Source organism: Phyllopteryx taeniolatus, chromosome 2 (genome assembly GCF_024500385.1).
Source record: "Phyllopteryx taeniolatus isolate TA_2022b chromosome 2, UOR_Ptae_1.2, whole genome shotgun sequence".
Taxonomy (NCBI): domain Eukaryota; kingdom Metazoa; phylum Chordata; class Actinopteri; order Syngnathiformes; family Syngnathidae; genus Phyllopteryx; species Phyllopteryx taeniolatus.
In genome coordinates, this window is record NC_084503.1 from 12,348,266 (window position 1) to 12,370,894 (window position 22,629).

The following is a 22,629-nucleotide window of genomic DNA, read 5'->3' on the forward strand; positions in this document are numbered from 1 at the left end:
CACCCATGGACAATTTCAACCAACCGACCATGCATGTTTTTGGGATGTGGGAGGAAACCCACGCAGGCACAGGGAGAACATGCAAACTCCACACAGGCGGGGCTGCGATTTGAACCCCGGTCCTCAGAACTGTGAGGCAGATGTCCTAACCAGCCGTCCACCGGGCCGCCTGATGTCATCCATTTAGTTAAAAACTGCTTTTCATTCGGGGTTGTTGTTTTGAAAGCATGTACAGGTGCCCGGCAGGGAAACAAATGAAGAGGAATGGAATTGATGTATAAAACCAACATATTGTAACTACTAATTTCTGGGGGGAAACAACTAATTTTGATACAGCAGCACCTCTACATAGACATTAACAGTATGTGTTTTTTCCCCCTGGAGTAAACCAGCCCCCTATAGTGTGTGCTGGAAATACCAAAAATGGACATTGGACTTATTTTTTGGACTTTCCAATGAAATGCAAGGGACAGCATGTGAAACCCAGGACTTTTGTGAATACTGTTATAATAAATGTCAATTTTTAAAGGTGGTGGGATTCAATTGTCTTGAGCAACCAGCAAAAATGGGTTTGAAACGCATATGTTCTTTCTTCGCTTGCGTTTTGTCAGCGTCTTGTGTGTACACTTGAACGGGCCAAGTAAAATCGCAAGCTCCTGTGATTGGCGGAGACTGAAGGGGGCGGTTCCTTCAGAAGCTAATTCATTCCATCTCCGCCTTCCACACTTGTATCCATGGCAACAGCTTCTGTCTTTGACGACTCCAAGATGGCGGACGTGGAGCAACACACAACGGTGAGCCCGAAAATCACAGCTCCTTGTCGTTTGCGTCAGTATTCACACAACACTTGCAGCTTGTTTGTCCTTGTTAGAATCCACAGGAAATGATGTTGGGGTGTATGAACACGGAGGGATTTGAACGGGACACTGTAAACCACTCTAAAATCGGAGCTAAGTTAATTATCCCACTGCTAGCAGTATGTAGCAGTGTGTTTAATCGCCTGTGTCTACCGACAGTGTATATAATCCACAACAGCTCTGAGTGAAATAAATGTTCCAGCTGTCTGTCAGATTTTTTAGCTATGGTGAAATACCCACTGCTTGCTTGTGCTAATGTTATTCTTAAATTTTCATTGACCGTAAGCTAATAACTACATATGATTTAAAAAAAAAAAAAAATGTAACCAGTTACTGCCAAAAACACAAACACAACACGACTCGTGACCCGAGGCATCTTATGTTGCTGGGGAAGATAAAAAACAAAACAAAAAGAAAAAGAAAAGAAATCTGCCACCCGGTGACTAAAAAGTGTGGTGAGTGCGCGTGTGCCTTTGTGGGTTAACATATTCCGAGAGGCTGTTTATTGCGATATGCAACACCGATAAATCTTTTGAGTTTCTCGAGATATAATTACTCTCTCCAGTCCTCTGTGAAGGCAAGATACAAAGAAAGGGTAGAAAATTGTGGTCTTGATCCATATAGATTAAAAGCATCAGATTATATTGCAGATTTAACATTTTTACAACCCACTGTATTTCCTGATATAGCAGGTATGTTACTAGAAGTTTCAAAATACCTTTATATCAAAATAGACCATATCATTGGGTATAGAAGTTTCACATGAATAAAATGAGCCATAGTTTGTAAGAATCAGATAAGGGTTAAAGATATGATGCTACTCTTTGTTGAAAATTTGCCCAAAAAATTGCTGCCCAGAAATCAATGTAAATAGGAAATTTGTGACCGAAACCTTGACTCTTTGGGAGAAAAATGTCCCTATCTTTTTTATTAGTTGAGATATCTCGATCAAATTAAAAGTGTTAGAAAGCTCGATCAATTCTCCATTGAATTAAGATGATAGTTATTTAAGACATTAAAAATCGCTGGAAATTTAAGTTTCTTGGGCACGGTGGATGACTGGTTAGCACATCTGCCTCACAGTTCTGAGGACCGGGGTTAAAATCCTGGCCCTTCCTGTGTGGAGTTTGCATGTTTTTCCCTTGCTTGTGTGGGTTTTCTCCAGGTACTCCGGTTTCCTCCCACATCCCAAAACATGGTTGGTTAATTGAAGACTCGAAATTGTGAATGTGAGTGCGAATGCTTTTTTTTTTCTATGTGCCCTGCGATTGGCTGGAGACCAGTTCAGGGTGTACCCCGCCTCTCGTCCAGAGTCAACTGGGATAGGCTCCAGCAGGCCCGCGACCCTACCTCAGGATAAACGGTTAGGAAAATGAATGGATGGATGTTTTAAATCAGAATAGTTAAGCCCTTATCTTTCCATTTCCTGATCATTTTGCCTGAAACATAGGGATGTTCAATCCCATTTTTTTTTCAGACTGATGATATGAATATTCAAACTTGAGTACTCACCAATACAGGTACTGAGTACCAATACCACTAGTACTTCTGACACCCATCCATCCATTTTCTGAGCTGCTTCTCCTCACTAGGGTTGCGGGCATGCTGGAGCCTATCCCAGCTATCATCGGGCAGGAGGCAGGGTACACCCTGAACTGGTTGCCAGCCAATCGGAGGGCACATACAAACAAACAACCATTCGCACTCATATTCACACGTACGGGCAATTTAGAGTTGTCAATTAACCTACCATGCATGTTTTTGGGATGTGGGAGGAAACCGGAGTGCCCGGAGAAAACCCACGCAGGCACGGGGAGAACATGAAAACTCCACACAGGCGGGGCCGGGGATTGAACCCCAGTCCTCAGAACTGCGAGGCAGACGCTCTAGCCAGTCGCTCACCGTGCCGCCTACTTTTGACACATCAAATTTAAATTAGCACATTGACAGATAATTATAAACGACATTTCTTTCTTTCTGACGCGCATGATGATTAGCTGCTGTGTCTAATCACCACAGTATAGTGTCACTTAATTGCAAGGAGGACTTACTCAATGTCAGATTTGTATTATTTTTTTTTAATCTTAATTACCAGTGGCTGACATCAGCAGACTTGGCCTAGAAATAAGGCCATTATCGGCCTGATACAGATACCTGGTACAGTATCAGTACTCACCCATCTCTACTGAAAAACATCAATTTGGGTTCACTTTAATAACATAAATGATCTTAATCTCAAATAAAAAGAGTGCAGTTACTTGGGCCATAATTTACCAGTTTGTGCACTCCCTGGGTTCCATAATTTTAATCCTAGTATATTTTTATTGAAATCCATAGTTTAGAATCTGTCCACGGCATACTGAATGATGACAGTAATTTATGTAAAGTCTCTTTTCCTGAAGCATAATATTGTGTTTGTTTCTGAGCCAACATGAATGTAAAAAGTGTCTTTCCCGAAACAGTTTTACTGTAATTTCTCGTGTATAATACGCGCTCGAGTATAATGCGCACCCTCAAAGCTGACCAAAAATTTTTTTTTTTAAATCTGGAAAATGCTTCTACCTATGTATAATGCACACCATGGATCTGCTGCTAGCCATATGCTCAATACATTATTATTTGTATTTTAGTAGGTTTTCCAATAATTATTATAGTTTCCTACATCTTTAGCAACACTGATTACTTTTTGTTTAAAGGTTGCTGAATAAGTAGCCCTGTTAGTAGACATTTCCTACCTTAAGTTTAAGGTATAACAAACTCACAAGTGAGCATGCATGCCGTCCAGTGCAGTAGCAACAGATAACGATAGCAATATGGCAGCTGACGAGGACGTCAGAATGCTCTAGTGAGCAGCTCCCGTTTACCGTAATATATATAATAATAATAGTTAATCAAGGACATATAGGTATCTATCGTGGACGAATCCTATGACCGTGGGATTTTGGATTCCGAAATGAAGGAACATTTTCATCTTTGTCAGAACCACAGAAAATCTCAACCAAATACAAAATTTAAAAAATGAGGAGGTAAAGGCGTTGCCCAACAATGTAATGTAAAAAGTATTAGTATTACCTTGAGCAAAAAAACAATAAGAAAAGGCAGAGCAATGGTGAGTGTGGTCAGGAAGTGAAGAAACGCATCCAAGCAGGTTGGAACGGGTAGAGGAAGGTGTCAGGTGTGTTATGTGAGAGAAGAGTCTCTGGTAGGATCAAGGGCAAAGTTTATAAAACAGTGGTGAGGCCAGCCATAATGTATGGATTAGAGACAGTGGCACTGAAGAGACAACAGGAAACAGAGCTGGAGGTGGCGGAAATGAAGATGTTGAGGTTTGCTCTCGGAGTGATCAGGTTGGATAAAATTAGAAATGAGCTCATCAGAGGGACAGCCCAGGTTCGATGTTTTGGAGACAGTGTTAGAGAGAGCAGACTTCGATGGTTTGGACACGTCCAGAGGAGAAATAGTGAGTATATTTGTAGAAGGATGATGAGGATGGAGCTGCCAGGCAACATTGCTAGAGGAAGACCAAAGAGAAGGTTGATAGATGTCGTGAGGGAAGACTTGAGGGCAGTTGGTGTTCGAGAGGAGGATGCAGATAAGCTTACATGGAAAATGATTACGCGGTGTGGCGACCCCTAAAGGGACAAGCCGAAAGGAAAAAAAGAAGAAGTCCTAATGTTCAGGAAACTTTAAACGAGCTTTGACATCCTTTTTTCCAGCAATGGGGTCTTGCGTGGTGAGGGTGCATATAGGCCATGGCGACGGAGTGCATGACTCACTGTTTTCCTTGTGACAACAGTACCCACTAATTCCAGGTCTTTTTGAAGCTCTCCACAGGTGTTCCTTGGCTCTTGGACAACTCTTCTGTTTATTCTTTGCACTCCTCTGTCAAATTCATGGTGGTATGATTGGCTTTCCACTTACGTATTATGGCCCCCAACTGTGCTCACTGGAACATTCAGAAGCTTAGATATGCGCCTGTAACCAATGCCATCACGATGTTTTGCAACAATTAGGTTGCGATGGTCTTGAGACAGCTCTTTGCTCTTACCCATCATGAGATGTCTTGACTCACACCTTGGCTATGAGACTTTTTTGTAGGCCATCAATTAGGAATGAACCAGCTGATATTCATTTGCACTGACAAGGGGCTCGATTGCTGTTTGATTATTAATAGAGTTTAGGTGTTGTCTTGGCTTTCCATGCCTTTTTGCACCTCCCTTTCTTCAGAATCAGAATCATCTTTATTTTGCCAAGTATGTCCAAAAAACGGGCGGCACGGTGGACGACTGGCCCCGCCTGTGTGGCGTTTGCATGTTCTCCCCGTCCGTGCCTGCGTGGGTTTTCTCCGGGCACTCCCACATCCCAAAAACATGCATTAATTGGAGACTCTAAATTGCCCGAAGGTGTGACTGTGAGTGCGAATGGTTGTTTGTGCCCTGCGATTGGCTGGAAACCAGTTCAGGGTGTACCCCGCCTCCTGCCCGATGATACCTGGGATAGGCTCCAGCACGCCCGGTTCAGAAAATGGATGGATGGATGGATGTCCAAAAAACACACAATGAATTTGTGTTCAGTAGTTGGAGCCGCTCTAGTATGACAACAGACAGTCAATTGACAGAGAACACTATTGAGTCATAAAGACATTGAGAAAAACAGTCACTGAGCAATAAAGGGTTGCTAGTTATCTGGTAATATCGGTACAATTAAAAAAAAAAAATTGTTTTTTTGACAATTGTGCAAAAAGATGCAGTTTTCTAGCACTTAGAGCAGTTCGAATGACTAATATTGCAATAGTCCAGTGCAATGACCATTGTGCAAAGGGTCCAGAGACTTCAAGGAATGTATGCAGTGTAAAGTGACTAGTAGTGCGATAATCTGGGACAATGTTGATTGTGCAAATGTTGCAGATACTCCTCAATCAGTGTGCAAATGGAGCAGATGCTACTCTGGCATGAGTGGCCAGTATTGGTCAACAACAGATATGCAAATAGTGCAGCGTGGCGAGACTACTACAGTGAGTGCACGAGTAATGTATAATTGGCCTGACAGAAATGTGACAACAAAGTCACGACAAAAAAATTGGCAAAATTTAAGAAGTTGATTGGAAGAGGGAAGAAGCTGTTGGAAAATCTGCTAGTTTAGTTTGCATTGATCGGTAGCGCCTACCTGAGGGAAGGAGCTGGAAGAGCTGGTGACCGGGATGTGGAGGGTCCAAGAAGATTTTGCACGCTCTTAGTTCTGGCAGCGTGTAAGTCCTCAAGGGTGGGTAGGGGGGTACCGACAATCTTTTCGGCAGTTTTGATTGTCCGTTGCAGTCGGAGTTTGGCCTTTTTTGTAGCAGCACCAAACCAGACTGTGATGGAAGAACACAGGACTGATTCGATGACCGCAGTCTCGAACTGCCTCAGCAGCTCCCGTAGCAGGCCGTGCTTTCTCAGAAGCCGCAGGAAGTACATCCTCTGCTGGGCCTTTTTGAGGACGGAGTTGATGTTGGTCGCCCACTTCAGGTCCTGAGAGACTGTAATTCCCAGGAACTTGAAGGTCTCGACGGTTGACACAAGTCAGCTGGACAACGTGAGGGGCAGCTGTGGCGAAGGATGCCTCCTGAAGTCCACGATCATCTCTACAGTCTTGAGCGTGTTCATGTGTTCAATACTTTTTCCCTGTGTCATTTCACATTAGTCCACACAACTTAATTTCTGATCTTATTTGTTCTACTTTCTTTGTATGTATGGATTACTTGGGTTGTTTCCAACATCTGGTGAAAAGTTTGTCAATAGCACCTTTGGTGACATGGTGCTTTTGCGTGAAGTTACTTTTCGTGCAAAATGCTGAGTTCCGGTGAGTACCCTTCAAAATAAAAGGCTACAAGTTAAAACTTGCACATATAAACCATTTGACGTGATGAAACGGAATACAGGGGCAACTATATAGCATTGTTAAAATAACTATTTTAACAATGCTGTCTGTGAAGTGAGGCGGGGTACACCCTGAACAGGTCGCCAGCCAATTGTGAGTGAAACAATAAAATAAAATCTTAAAACTGTTAAAATAACTATTTTAACAATGCTATATTTAACTTTTAGGTGAAACATTAATTCATAAATATGAAGTCAATTGGGTTAGTTCCACACACATTGCCTTTTAGTTCATAGGTTTGATATTGATACTGGTTATAATGAACCTCGAGTCAAATGTTCATTTTAGTCTATGCTGTGGGCTGCTAAGAAAATGGATGTTCATGTTCACCCTTTATTTAAACCATGCAAAGTTTTTTCACCCAGCCCCCTAAAAGAATCTGAATCAAGAATCGTTTGGAAGCGGATTCGAACTAAGGAACCGGAATCGCTCAAAATTCAAACGATGCCCAACCCTATCCTCAGGACTGGAAAACCCTAGTAGAATAGTCACATAACATTTCAATCACAAAGTCATGTTCTCTCGAACAACGGTAAATGTTCACACTGTTCAATGGGCCCCAAAAGATCGCTGGACAACTTAGTGTGCCTTAGCAACTTTTGCTATGCAATGTGGTCTGCTATTGCATTTTGAATCATTTGCATTATGTTTTATGTATTTCAGCTCCCGGTGGTCTCAGAAGTAAAAAAACGTCGAGCACCTAAAGGTAAAGTTACTAAACTTGATTTAAAATGATTTCTATATCAAAGTTGTTTGTATTTGTTTTACATTTCAGACTTTATGTTTCACTGTGATGGGTAAAATGCAGAGAGCAAATTTCATGTGCATTCATGCATGTTCGTGACAAAGATGATGATGATGATGATGATTATTATTATCCCTGGTAGAGGTTATTCATGCGTGTGTGATGTTAACTGTCCTGCAGGGGTCACTCTCCTCCTTTCCCATAATGGGCTTAAAATGGAAGCATTGCGGGTGTTTTCTCTGCACATAAATTGTCATAAACTATGGTATTATTTGTCATTTGTGATTTATACTGACACGCCTGTGAAATAATGTTTAATAATTTACCATGTACAGTATAAGACATGGTTAAATGGTTCATTTGTATTCTATAGCATTGGACGCCCTAACTCTTACTCACTGTGATGTGTAAGGTGGCATGTTGACTGAAATTTCCACCTAATGTACACAGAGGATAAGTGGTGGAGACTGAACAGTGAAAATAAGAGTTTATTTTAATTAGAAAGTCAGAAGGGGGTCTTGAGTATTTAATATACAAAATGAGGTAATCTTTGGTGATTCCATAAATATTTTTAAAAAATACTGTACTGTGACATTAATTATATAGAGCAACAGCAAGTTGAGGCGACACGGTGGTCAATCCCCGGCTCCGCCTGTGTGGAGTTTGCATGTTCTCCCCGTGCCTGCGTGGGTTTTCTCCGGGCACTCCGGTTTCCTCCCGCATCCCAAAAACATGCATGCCAGGTTAACTGAAGACTATAAATTGCCCTTAGGTGTGAATGTGAGTGTGAATGGTTGTTTGTTAATATGTGCCCTGCGATTGGCTGGCAACCAGTTCAGGGTGTACCCCGCCTCCTGCCCGATGATAGCTCGGATAGGCTCCAGCACTCCCGCGACCTTTTGAGGATAAGCGGCTCAGAAAATGGATGGATAGATGGAACAGCAAGTTTATAAGTACTGTATGCAATAAAACTAAAAGACCATAGCTACTTAAAGGGCTTTACCAATGATGCATACAACTCAAATTATGGCTACGTAATTACATTTGAGCTGAAAATCACTTAATTACAAGCAAGAATTAAATGCAGAAATGACATAGCAGGGCATTTTCTGTGGGTAAAACTATATTTCCTTATATTTTCCATTACTTTTTTTCTTCAGTGTGTCTTTTGATCTCAGCATGCATCTCATCTGCTCTTGTACCCTATTAGAAAAGTTGGAGCGCGCGCAAGCATTAGCCTGATCAAATATCAAAAATGAACTGCACCATGTGTGGGATGAAGTTTTTCAACTTTTTCAAGACTATTTTTAGGAGACTGCATGCTGTGCCCTCTTTCCTGGCAACCTTTTATTATTTATATTCTTATTATTCATACAAAACCTGCAGGAATACATGTGCAATATGTATGCCGTTGCTGCTCCCCAGATTTCAGTTAGTGGACACCGAGGAGCTTCGGGGCCACAGCTGAGAGAATATGATTGCTGTCTCAGCAGGAAGAAAGCGGATTAGGTCACTACAAATAGGACCATTCCCAATCTTGACCCAGTGAGTGCGTTTCAAGCGCATGCAGCCATGGAGAAGATTTCTGAGAACAAGTTGGAAGTAGCTGCGTTTTTAGCAGCAAATCAAAGGATCGCTGCTTGAAGTGCCGACAGCAAAGGAACAGAAGGGAGCTGTGTTGTAATTCACACGATTCTTACACAGGCAGTTCATTAAAGATATTCCTAAATGTCAGTGGCATATTTAAACCCAAACACTTCTTTTTTACATTTCCTCTAATCCTATTTTTAGACTTGAACACGCTTTAGACTTGTTTCCTTTTGAAATAAAGATTGCCCTTTACTGGTAAGAAGCTTTGGACCGTTGTGGTCCCATTTCTACTGATCCAGCCCTCAATTCTTCCTGTCTTCTTCCTCAGTTCCTTCTGTGTTCTGTCACCAGTACCTGACTAGTAAGAGTCATTGTTGCCCAGGCAACAAGCAGACTATCCTTACCTGCCGAAACGTTAAAAAGATTGAAAGTATGGCAATATTCACATCGTGACTTGTGAGTTGATTGCCGTTTCATATGCGGCGTTAACGTCTGCAGTCTGCTAACTGTCAGATTGGGTGGTAGATTATCAGACAAATTAGGACTGTATGAATTGAAAATTGTCTCAAATAGAGCGAGCGGTGCATTTCTAAGAGGGGAAAAGCGCTTACAAGCCGTGACTGGCAGTGGGCCATGAGGCTTTGGCTCAGAGACGTAATAATGACTGCAAAAGGAGGGACTTCTTAGGATAAATCAGTCAGCCGTCGACAAAGACATGATGTGAATGGAAAATGGTAATGGTCTAACTATTCACTTTTCAGAATCAGAATCAGCTTTTTTGGCCAAGTATGTTCCAGGACACACAAGGAATTTGTCTCCGGTTGTTGGAGCTGCTCTACTGTGACACCAAATAGCCACTATGACTAAATATACATTTAGGACATCAAAAAACAGGAGTATGGAGAGTCATTGAGCAATGAAAGTGTTCCACGAGTTTGATGATACTGATAATTGTGCAAATGATGCAGAGTCCTCAAGCAATTTAGAGCAGTTTAATGTGACCAATTGTGCAATGATCTGGTACAGTGACGATTGTGCAAATGGTGCAGAGAGTTCTCCGACACATAAATGGCCAATAATAATCAACAACAGTACGCGAATAATGCAACGTGATAAAACAGTGAGTGTACGAATAATGTACCGTCGTAGCGTCCCGACAGAGATGTGCAAAATTGGCAACATGTTACGATGAAATTGGTTGAGAAGCTAATGGCAAGAGGGAAGAAGCTGTTGGAATGTCTGCTGGTTTTGGTTTGCATTGTTCGATAGCGCCTACCTGAGGGAAGGAGCTGAAATAGGTGGTGACCAGGATGCCCTTGTCTTATAGTCCTGGCATTGTGCAAGTCCTCAAAAGTGGGTAGGTGGGTACCGATAATTTTTTTGGCAGCCTTGACTCTCCATTGCAGTCTGATTTTGTCCTTCTTTGTGGCAACACCAAACCAGTACATCCTCTGCTGGGCCTTTTAGGGAATGGAGTTGATGTTCGTCCTGAGAGACTGTAATTCCCAGGAACTTGAAGGTCTCAATGGCTGACACAGGGCAGTTGGACAGCGTGTGGGGCAGCTGTGGCGAAGCATGTTTCTTGAAGTCCACGATCATCTCTAGTCTTGAACGTGTTCAGCTCCAGGATGTGCTGGCTGCAACAAAGCCCAAGCTGTTCCACTTCCTGTTGATACGCAGACTCGTCACAATCTTTGATGAGGCTGATGACTGTGGTGTCGTCTGCAAACTTCAGGAGTTTGACAGCAAGGAGTGTTGAGGTGAAGTCGTTCGTGTAGAGAGAGAAGACAACCAGAGAGAGGACACATCCTGAGGGGCCCCGGTGCTGATGGTGCATGTGGATGAGGTGCTTCACCTGCTCTGTCCTGCCCGTCAGGAAGTTGTAGATCCACTGGCAGATTGCAGGTGAAATGCTTGGAGGAGAGGAGTTTGAGAATTATGGTGTTGAACGCAGAGCTGAAGTCAACGAATAGGATCCTCGTGTAGGTCTCTGAGCCGTCGAGGTGTTCCAGGATGAAGTGCATTCCCATTTTGACTGCGTCATCCACAGACCTGTTTGCTCGATAGGCAAACTGCATGGGGTGCAGCAGGGGTCCTGTGACGCTCTTGAGGTGGTCCAGCATGAGTCAAGTTCAAAGGACTTCATGACCACAAATGTCAGTGCGACAGGTCTGCGGTCATTCAGTCCTGAAATTGCAGGTTGCTTGGGGACTGGGATGATGGTGGAACGTTTGAGGTAGGATGGGACTTCACACAGTTCCAAAGATCTATTGAAGATCTGTGTGAAAACTGGAGCAAGCTGGTCCGTGCAGACTCTCAAGCAGGAGGGGGACACACTCTTTTCTATGTGCTTTCTTTCAGCCCCCGAGCTTCCAATAGTAGAGAGGAGAAACTGGCTCATCCACCAGCACTATATACATAAAGATTATGAAAACTGCAAGGTAAACAGCCTTCATCAATGCATATCTGATCATACACAAGACCTGCGTCACACTGAGAACTGTCTAATATTTTGACTGTGCTGTAGCTAAAACAATAAACCAAAATGCAGGGTGTCAGGTAAAATATGAATATCTGAGTAACTTTTATGTTCTAGGTAAACAAAATTAAATAGGCTTCATGTTGAAAACTAAAAGAGAATATTTCAACAACATATGCAGACAGATATAGATTTTCATGATCAATTACACAAAGCTTCACGATTGTTCAATATGCACAGCGACTGTAATGAAACACACATTTTCCTTCTTGCCTTCCTCTTGGAATTTTTGTGCCATGTCCAAATCTGCTTTCTTGCAGATTTTACTGATTTTTATTTGTATTGAATATCCTTGAAAATGAAGGCTGCAAACTCTTGTTTGACTGCATGTTCTTCCACACAGTGCTTTTTCAGTGCGAGTGAGAATAATTATTTAGCCTGAAAAAAGGAAAATGTAAACCATTAAACCAATACTGAACTTAAACTTAAACGTTTTGCGGGTACCTTGTTTGTAAACAGTAGACGCCAGGGTACTTCTGGGTGGCAGAAATGAGCGTGGCTACCGCTGACCTGAGCTGAAGCGAAGACAAAAACCTTTGTTTGGGGTTGCACCACAACCTAAAACGGTTTAAGCTTTTTTCAATTCCGTTCAAACAAATAAAAATTAATCTCACAAACCCTGTAGGTGAAGAGGGTAAATCGAGTGGCTGTCGTAAATAGTCGTGCAGAGAAGATAGCATGACCGCCTCTAAAGGGTCGGACTGGGAACCTAACCTCATCATCATCTGGTTTGGTGAAGACATTTTCTTAAAAGAGAAGTCGATTAATTAGCCAATCCTCAATGATCATCTTAACAATGTTCACATTATTGTTGAATCAACTTGTTGAAATGTAAATGATGGCTGGCATTCAAAGCAATTGACCTCACGTAACATCTTCTTTTCCAAAAACACTTCACACATTCAAGCTACGGCAGTAGAGAAGAAGGCTAGAAAGCCATTTCGCCTGTTTTCTCAAACGCTTTGCCTTGATCACATGACATGGAAGGTTGTTGTTTTTACGAGTGGGGCCGTCAGAGAAAGCGCCGTCTCTTGCCACCCGGAAGTGATTGTGATGTCGTGATGAAATGGTCTATTGTTCAATGAATACTTTTCTCGCAATTTAAGTCACACCCGAGTATTCTGCACTTTTGCTCACTCTTCTCAATCGTGTCCATGTAGGTAATCATTAAGGAGCAGTTGCAGGAGACAAATGGAATGTGTGAATATGCCATATATGTGCAAGGTGAGCTGGTGCACACATGCAACCTGAAGTTAGTGAAATCTCTGTAGACTGGGATCCCCGAGATGTGCTGACATGTGACTCTTTGGACCTCTTACGGTTCCTTAGATGTTTAATGTAGTTTTTCTTTGGTGCAATTTAAGCTTCTTTTTTTTTTTTCTTGCAACAGCACTAATCTTGCGTCTCGAGGGCAAGATCCAACAATCCCTGGAGCTGTTTCAGAGCTGTGCCATCCTTAATCCCAGCAGCGCTGACAATCTGAAGCAAGTAGCCAGATCTCTGTGAGTTAGCTCCAGCCTGGCCCGACACCATGAAGAATTTTACTAATGTTCTCAGCATTACAAATACTTTAGGGAAAGATTAGAAGCCTAAGCGTGACGACAACTGCAACTGCTGGAAGGATAGAATGTCTGTTGAGCATGTTAAGATATTTCTCATATGGATCGTGGTTGTCTTGTAGGTTTTTACTGGGAAAGCACAAAGCAGCGATTGAATTCTATCGTGAAGCTGCAAGGCTCAACGAGAAAGACTGGGTAAAAGAAAAGAAGCCCTCTTACAATACTCAATGTCCTAACAGTAGATAGTACTACATTTTGTACACATTCATAAGGCTTTAACAGCAAAAAACAAAAAAAAGTTTTACTTACAAATGGCAATGACCAGATTCACCCTCAGATTGAACCCTGTGTTATCAAATAACATCTGCACGCTTATACTTGCCAAAATATTATGAGCCATTTTACGATGATGTCTACCCCAATTTTGCTGAACCAGATCCAAGGGCTTCATATCATTTGGTTGCTTAAACACAGCCTTTTGGCTCCTTTTTTGTAATAAGCATGGGTAATTTCATAACGCACCACATGAAAGCCTGCAGGCGGCCTAGTCTAGTAGCTACACCCTCCCTACAAATATGTGCAAAATTTCACTTCATGTGATGTGCATTGTGCCATGGGGCATAACATTTTACATTGCTTGCGAAGGTTTTGGGGAATCAGGCTCAGTAGTATTGAAGGATGACTGCACTTGAGCAGCTATCTACTGTGTGCAAAAAGACCTCAGAACTTTAAATTCATGTAAAAATCCAACTCTTTGTCACCACAGGAGATCACTCACAATCTGGGAGTGTGCCATTTCTTCATCAAAGATTTCCGACAGGCGAGTATGCTGATTGAAACCAATAATTCTTTACCAATTCTTAACTTGAATTTCTTTGTCTTCTCTGTGTCAGGCTGAGGAGCAACTCAACATCGCTCTTCAGTTAAACAAACACGACACGACTTTCATGATGCTCGGGAAAGTCCACTTGCTGGCCGGCGAAACTGACAAAGCCATTGAAGTGTACAAGAGGGCAGTGGAGTAAGTTGAGCTCAGATTGGACTAAATATATAAATATATATTCTTAACATTACGTTAAAATAGAATGACACCCATTAGAACCAAGACCTCAACCTAGGCTGAACTGAAAATAGGTAAGGAACATTTGTCATTTTCACTGAGGATAGTGTAACACAATTGTGACGTCCCTTTTTCTAATCTGTGGCTGGGTGAATGATAAATATATTTATCTGTATTCTCATCCAGATTTGTACCAAAATGTAGTGCATTCTTCCTCAGTCAGCTGATGTCCCACCTCTGCCCAGAGTTTGTTTCAATTTTTTGCGTAATCCTGCTAACAAATCAACAAACAGCTGCAGTTATAGGATGTTAGGGAGCTGCATTTATTGCCAGCTATTGCCAGTTTTCATTCCAAAACCAAGTACCTGTACAGTGTTCCCCTGCATATTTGTCATGTGCTACTCGCCTATTTTTTATTTTTGTTGTGGGGGGCTGCACGGTGGTCGCCTGGTTAGAGCGTCTGCCTCACAGTTCTGAGGACCGGGGTTCAATCCCCGGCCCCGCCTGTGTGGAGTTTGCATGTTCTCCCTGTGCCTGCGTGGGTTTTCTCCGGGCACTCCGGTTTCCTCCCACATCCCAAAAACATGCATGGTAGGTTAATTGACAACTCTAAATTGCCCGTAGGTGTGAATGTGAGTGCAAATTGTTGTTTGTTTATATGTGCCCTGCGATTGGCTGGCAACCGCCTCCTGCCCGATGCTAGCTGGGATAGGCTCCAGCATGCCCGCGACCCTAGTGAGGAGAAGCGGCTCAGAAAATGGATGGATGGATGGATGGGTGCAGGGGGAACCCATCTTCTGTTCTTCGAGAAAAACTGTTATTTGTGCTGAGCCCGTATTGCTATAGCACCATCTTGTGGCATCTTGGTGCCCTGGAACTTTGTTCAAGTGAGGGGAGGAGCTTCATTTGACTAATAGAAAAGTAGTGCTCTATTCTAATGCAATTGCAGGGATCACTTTCTCTTATTTCTTTGTTTCTTTCTCCTTTCTTCTATTCAAGCAAGGGACTACTGCTAGCCGGCATCCTGCAGGATATATGGTGGGGGTCTAGAACCTATGCTATAAAGTAAAGTGGGAGAGAGGACTAAATGGGACAGAAGATTTGAACCGTTCGTTCCATTGATCATTATGACTAATTTGAGGTTCGTCACCAACAGACGAAGTAATGGCTGTTAGAAAACGGCAGTCGTTGTTTACATTCAAACTTCCGCTGCTGCAGCCAACGCAAGAAACGTCATTCACGTTGTGATCAGGTGATTACAATGTCAGCATCCCGTGCCGTAATACTGGTCTGTGGGGACGTGGGTCTTCTTCCTCTGTCATTTGCTAACAACTTCACACATCATGTTGATTGTGCAACGAGAGGAAATAAAACTCTGTGAAGGGAGCATACAGCTCTTATTGTCTCCCTCCTCTGGGGAATCTGCCCGCAACCTCATCCACATTGAGACCACCAACAGGCTGCAGGCGGCCAACATGACAGTTTGACAGTTTTTTTAAAGTGCTCAATTTATAAAAAAAAAAAAAAACATTTTTTGGGGTGGGGGGTGTCAATTACTTGCAGGGGAATACTGTTAAGCACTGTGAAACACACCTTTCATATATGACCAACATTTCAATAAGGTGTTTTAATTCATTAAAAGATTTCCTCCTCATTTGTCCGCATATTTAGTCGTTAAGTCTGCACCTGGGGGGCCTTTTCACTTCTGTATAGATTTAGTTCATTTCCACCTCTATTCATATGTTGAATATTTAAACATCAGGCCTTGGTGTAAATAAGGAAATGATATCTGTGTCATGGTGCTCATTATGGCTGCCTCCTGGTGGCAGCAAATGAATTAATCAAGTGCTCCAACACTGTTGTTGTTTAATTGAGACTTACCAAAGTGAGTTTGATTTAAATACTGATGGGCCCCCTCGTTACCATTTCTTTTTCAATTAATATGCCACCATTATGTTGAAATGAATCCTGACTGAATAATCAGCACAATCTGTGAATATTAACTATGCTTGTTTAAGATTAAGCAGGGTCATTAAACTAAATTACAAGCACGGCTAAAGTTTCATTTAAAAAAAATTTTTTTTTTTCATTATCGCATTCTCCTTTCAGATTCTCTCCGGAGAATACGGAACTGCTGACAACACTCGGCCTGCTCTTTCTCTCCGTAGGTCAACCGATATCAGTGCTATCATGTATACACGGGAGAAATTTCATTTTAGTGCCAGTTCACCTGTTGTGTTCATTTTTTTACAGCTTGGCAAATACCAAAAAGCTTTTGAGCACCTTGGAAATGCCCTCACATTCGACCCTAACAATTATAAGGTCTGTATGTGCACACGCGTGCGCAATGTGCTGTGGTCTTTGGTTCATCAGCCTAACTGATAGCATCGCGTTGAATCATTTGAAATGAAAAGGTCATTGCCTGTCACATGGTTCACTCCATCGTTCATCCTGTTTGAAAGGGCGCATGGCCTTCCTCTGATACCTCGCTTAATGATTGCGTTTGTTTGCAGGCCATATTGGCTGCAGGCAGCATGATGCAGACCCACGGGGATTTCGATGTGGCTATGAACAAGTACCGGGTCGCAGCATGCGCCGTGCCTGAAAGCCCCCCTCTCTGGAACAACATCGGCATGTGCTTCTTTGGCAAAAAGAAATATGTTGCGGTAAGTCGTGTTCTCCCTCGATTAGCTCCTTCCTCAACTCTCTGCAGGTAGTAATCCGCAACAAAAGGATTGAACCAAAAATTCAATGGTTTATTTGCATCATGTTTTGGTGCTTAAAAGTAGGACAGTAAGGTTTTTAAAGTACTGTATTAGAGTTTCCAACTACTATAGAGAGAAATCAAGTGAATACCCAGCTTGCTGTTCTTATCTGTGCAATGAAACCATCTTTAAATGAAAGTAGTGTATCACACATAGATGAGACATTTTATACTAGGTTTGTCTTATGCAATAGGTTCATAAAATATGTTTGTTGTATCTGTGTCAGTCTGTCAGTGCAGTGGCACCACATTAAAATGAGCCAATCCCTGGTGGAGAGTCACACAACAATAACATGTGGCACTCAATCCACGCTCCTCTGTTAAGACAACTCAAATTCTCAGTGCAACAGACTGGAGGCTGGCTGTCTCCTCAGCATGTATTGCATATTCATCTTCATTTGTTTAGTGTGGATACAAGCTTTACAGTCTCAGGCTCTAACTATAATTATACTCATAGCTTTGAGAATACGTTCCCTAGAGACGACACTTATCACTTCAAAAAAACATTACGTACTTTCGCTGGGATTCGTGTGAGTTGTTCAGTAGATCAAAATCGGCGGTTTTCAGTCGCTGCGTCCAGTCTGCACCAGTCTTGGAAATGAGCTCAGAAAATCTTTGACTGACTTTTCTCGTGCTGTGTTTTTAGAGGTTGATCTGTTAACCAAATATCCATACATCCTGGTGCATTCACTACTCAGGTGGTTTTATAGCTGCATGCACACCCGAACCCACTACCAACTTAGCCACCATCATGTTGGTTTGCAAAACACACCCCCTCAGGAGTCACTGGAGATTTTTGGGGATAGTTAAACACGAGATGAAATATATTTACACCAGTGTTATCATCAAAACTTAGCGGTAAACACTGAAAAGAATTTTCATAAAAACCCATTGTTTCATGCTTTACCGACCAACCACAACATTATGACCACTTCCAAATTATATTATCCAAAACAAGAGATCTCTTGAATATTCTGCCTTTACAGGTATCATGATTGATAATTAATTGATGCTCTCAGACAAGTATTACCGTAATTTCTCATGTATAATGCGCTTTTTTTTCCCCCCCCCAAAAAATTTCAAAAATAACTGGTGCGCATTTTGGTATAGGGGGAAATGAAAAAAACTTTCCCATTTTATAAATGTATGGCGGCATCTAGAGGTTATGAAAAAGCGGTACACGTTCATTTCAAAATGCCACCGCCACCTAGAGGTTATGAGAAAGGTGTAGCTTACACTTTCATTCCAATATGACAGGGGTACGTACGTATGCCTGCATATGTACAGTTGTGCTCATAAGTTTACATACCCTGGCTGAATTTATGAAATATTGTTTTTTTTAAATATGACTGATGACTAAACAACAACCATCATTCATTTACTTATGGTTGTGTTTTGTTTGATGATAATGCTTTTCTCAAATGCTTGACAGTTTAATTTGAATCCCATTAAAATAAAATTAATGTGTTTCGCCTGCCCCTTCATGTTTTCTTTAAAGAATTGTACCCATCTTACAACTTATCCCCGGGTAATCGAACATATGACCACAACTGTGTGTTTTCTCATTTACAAAATAAAAGTAGGGCTGTGAAGTAAGTAAAATAAAAGTAAATAAAAAGATAGTATTAAGTGTTCAAATGAAGTGCTTAACTTCAGAATAATTATTTGGAAAAAAAACCTAACAAAATACAGATAATACTTCATGTTTTGATCATATGGGTAGAAGCAAAATCATGCATTGTAAAAATTATACATAGGTAGAAGGTTTTTCCAGAATTTTGAGGTCAACTTTGGGGCTGCGTATTATACATGGGTGTGCATTATACACGAGAAATTACGGTAATCTAATCATGTATTTGTTATTGAAGTTGGTCTCATATTTGCTAGCCCTTTCTTACACAAGAGAGTTAAAAATATTAGGAACGGCTCTCATTATGATATAATACAGTTCTAGACTACAGCAAACTACAGCCACACTAAATAAACATTAATTTGGTGGGGTCTATTTCTTAACAGTGTGGCTCACGCAGATTTGTAATCAAGTTTCCCTCTCTCTTTCTTTCACAGGCCATCAGCTGCCTGAAGCGAGCCCACTACTTGTCTCCTTTTGACTGGAAAGTTTTGTACAACCTGGGGCTGGTACACCTGACCATGCAGCAGTACGCTTCTGCTTTCCACTTCCTCAGCGCCGCTATCAACCTGAGCCCGCGACTGGGCGAGCTCTACATGCTGCTGGCAGGTACCGGTTGCACAAATGACAAAACAGATCCTTCGGAATTTACATTGCACAGGTCATCATAGCCTTTTATAGTATTGCAAGTCAAGTGTGTACCCTTGATAACAGTGGCTTTGACCAACTTGGATGATGCGGAGAATGCCACCAAAGCGTACGAGCAAGCTGTGAATCAGGACCAGTAAGTCCTATGTTCTCTCTCGTATGTCCTACGCTGTAAAGAGAAAAACGAAACAAAACAGATGTTGGGTGAACTCAAAATTTCAAAGTAACAATAAAATTTTAAGTTGAGCAATTCAACTAGTTTTCTTTTGTGAAAGCTGGCTTCCCCGCAACAACAGAGTTTACAGAACTGTTTTCCCATGTTTTGAACCCCAACATAAAAATACTGTATGAGTCAAACGAACTCGGCAAATTGTTTTGGAACAAACGGCTTGGTTGCTTTGTTTTGCTAACTAACATTGTTTCCATAAATGTCAATGAATTGTATTTTAAAGTTTTTCCAACATAAATTACTGTTTTAAGTCCAGAAATACAAGTTGTTTTTTTTTCTTTTGAAAGTGTATTAATTCTGCAACTTGAAGCATTTAATTTCTCTCTCGGTGAATTTTCTTTGCAGATCCAACCCTCTGGTCAACCTGAACTTTGCAATCTTCCTCTACAATCACGGCGACAAGAAGGGTGCGCTGAATCAGTACCAGGAAATGGAGAGAAAAGTCAACACACTGCGAGACAGCAGTAGCAGCTTCGACTTTGACCCAGAGGTACCCAAACTGCCGATGTGGCGATAACTGTTATTAAAGCCTGTCAATCGTCTTGAAGTATTTACCTCTTTTTCACAGCTCATAGACATGGCTCAGAAGATGGGAGCAGCCCTACAGGTGACAGAGAGTGTGGTGTGGACCAAACCATGCAAGGATTCCAAGTCCAAAGCGAGCTCAGGAGCAGCCACTCCGAGCCCGGGTGCCCCTCTTGGTACTAATCAAGCTCTGGGTCAGGCCATGTCTTCTGCTGCCAGCTACAACAAAAACATCCAACTACCAACAAGTACATTTTTACCTCTGTGATAGACACTCAATGTGTGGTTTGAGTTTATAGCACTGAAAGCATGTTTCACATATTGAAGAGTCAGTTTCATTGTTAATCTAAAACAATCTTTTTCCCTCCACCATGCCAATAAAACCAGCTGTTATTGTAAAATGTAAAATAACCACAAGCTACAATATGGCACATTCTTGCCCATAAGTAATTGTTAGCTTCTTCTGTTGTTCAAAGGTAAGCAAACCCTTGGCCATTGTTTTGTTTCTGACCAAACAAATTACACCAAATATAAATATATTTCCAAAGGCGCTATTGATGTGAAATTTTCACCAGATGTTGGGAACAACCCAAGTAATTCATACATACAAAGAAATTAGAACAAAAATTCAGTTGTATCTAATATTGTGAAATGACACAGGGAAAAAGTAATCAACACATGAAAAAAGGGAGGTGCAAAAAGGCGTGGAAAGCCAATACAACACCTAAAATCTATCAATAATCAAACGATGGAAAGAACTGAAACTCAAGGGCCATAAAAGAAGCCCACGGAACCTTCAAGATTTGAAGACTGCTTGTGTGGAGGAATGGGCCAAAATCACACCAGAGCAATGCATGCGACTAGTTTCTCCATACAGGAGGCATCTTGAACCTGTCATTGCAAACAAAGGCTTTTGTACAAAGTATTAAATAAATACCATTTGGCATGTTTCATACTTTTTCCCTGTGTCCTGTCACATTATTTCACCCAACTTAATTTCTGAGCTCATTTGTTCTACTTTCTTTGTATGTATGGATTACTTGGGTTGTTCCCAACATCTGGTGAAAATTTCATGTCAATAGGTTATTGGAAATCTATTTCGTGTGAAAAATGGTGACATGTTAAATCATTATTTCAGCCGTTGTATATTCCTTTGACGTATCTGTCTTGTTCCGAAGGACGCTCCACGTCGCTTGACCCTGACCCAGATGTGGGTAACGTTCCCAGCCTGCCTTCTGATCTTCCAGGTTCCCCAGAACCTGCCCAAGCAGAGGACCCCAGACCCAAAACCTCCAAGAGAAAATCAAAGGTGGAAGACTGAATTAGTTTGGAGGAATCTCTGCCGCTCTCCTGTTGAGAGGGAAGATTTAGCGTTTGAACTCTCTGACTCATGAAGTGTAGCTGAATAATGTGTGTTTTACTTTACACTGAGCTAGGTGATGTTTTTTTGTTTGTTCCCCCCCCAGCACATTCACATAAAATGGTCCAAATACAAGAGATTGTTTGAGCTTGCTTACAAAAAATTGACAGAATTTCCTACAGTTAAATGTCAGCGCTACTACAATCATTGCACTACACAAAGATGTAATGTTTTGATAAATAGAAATGTTTTCGTTGGGTGTAAATAGTGATTTTTATTTGTCAAATGTCACGTGTATGTAGAGTAATGTGTTCAATATTAAATTCTAGATTGGTCGACTGTTTTCCTACACATTGTGCTTATTGGTGTAATTCATTACTAGCTAGGGTAATGAGTTTGCAACAACAACAAAAAAGTTAAAAATCCAAATCAAAACAGGTACCCATTTATTTTCAACATAGTGTGTGTAAAATGTTTGGATATAGTAGCTTGTTGGCATGGATTTTTAGAAATCTGTAATATATGTGCCCTGCGATTGGTTGGCGACCAGTTCAAGGTGTACCCCGCCTCTCGCCCGAAGATAGCTGGGATAGACTCCAGCACGCCCGCGACCCTAGTGAGGATGATAAAGCGGTACAGAAAATGGATGAATGGATGGTAATCCAAGGTATTGATGCTTGACCAGTTAAAACGAGGCTTTGTGTACATTGTGTACAGTACTCCTGTGGATTACTATGGTAAAGCGTTTAAAAGTTGTTTAAGAGTATGGAAAGTGTACCATATATAAGAGTGGTAGAGGTAAATACGAGTGTGGAGAAGATTTCTCATAAGAGTATGGGCATGTTCATACTGATTTAAAATGTGTATAAAAAAATCCCAAAAAGATGTGGTCATTACTTTGCACATTTCACCTATTGCAGGGGTGGCCCGGAACCTAACCCCCACGATAAACGAGGGAGTCTCTTTACTTTCCCCCCCTACCTCACTTGTGTCTAATTCAATCCACTGACTGAGGACGTTCACATGCCCACTTGAGTCACATCATCAAAAGTGTCAGCTGTCATTTCAGTGGATCAAGCGTCGTCTTCTACCTGTCACCTCGCCATCACGATTGCCTGTTCGCCCGAGTTGATGACTAGTCCTGCTTCACATCACATTCTTCCAGATTGGATGTCTCTGGCTGACAGGCCCTATCAAAATGATG

General features: G+C 41.7%; 1 protein-coding gene across 5 annotated transcripts; it reads left to right on the forward strand.

Annotated features, from left to right (window-relative positions):
- Positions 1 to 689: 689 nt before the first annotated feature.
- Positions 690 to 21,761, forward strand: bbs4 (Bardet-Biedl syndrome 4). 5 transcript variants are annotated; one of them, XM_061761098.1, is made up of 16 exons: positions 690 to 794; positions 7,440 to 7,482; positions 11,473 to 11,552; positions 12,811 to 12,874; positions 13,041 to 13,152; positions 13,332 to 13,404; positions 13,976 to 14,029; positions 14,103 to 14,230; positions 16,379 to 16,433; positions 16,523 to 16,591; positions 16,783 to 16,935; positions 19,101 to 19,272; positions 19,378 to 19,447; positions 19,886 to 20,030; positions 20,109 to 20,313; positions 21,244 to 21,761. In XM_061761098.1, the coding sequence occupies exons 1-16, from the start codon at positions 735 to 737 to the stop codon at positions 21,384 to 21,386; spliced, it is 1,626 nt and encodes a 541-aa protein (XP_061617082.1). In that variant the 5' UTR covers positions 690 to 734; the 3' UTR covers positions 21,387 to 21,761. The 5 variants fall into 5 exon arrangements, with proteins under 5 accessions (XP_061617082.1, XP_061617091.1, XP_061617107.1 ...); XM_061761116.1 differs by lacking the exon at positions 11,473 to 11,552 and having other exon boundaries at positions 726 to 794; XM_061761107.1 differs by lacking the exons at positions 11,473 to 11,552; positions 12,811 to 12,874 and having other exon boundaries at positions 710 to 794.
- The last annotated feature ends 868 nt before the right edge of the window (positions 21,762 to 22,629 follow it).

Bases quoted from the DNA above. Each gene is read 5' to 3' on its own strand.
- bbs4 (XM_061761098.1), top strand. From the start codon at position 735: ATGGCAACAGCTTCTGTCTTTGACGACTCCAAGATGGCGGACGTGGAG. The intron at 7,483-11,472 runs GTAAAGTTACTA...GCTTTCTTTCAG, and splicing joins AAAACGTCGAGCACCTAAAG to CCCCCGAGCTTCCAATAGTA. The intron at 16,936-19,100 runs GTAAGTCGTGTT...TTTCTTTCACAG, and splicing joins GCAAAAAGAAATATGTTGCG to GCCATCAGCTGCCTGAAGCG.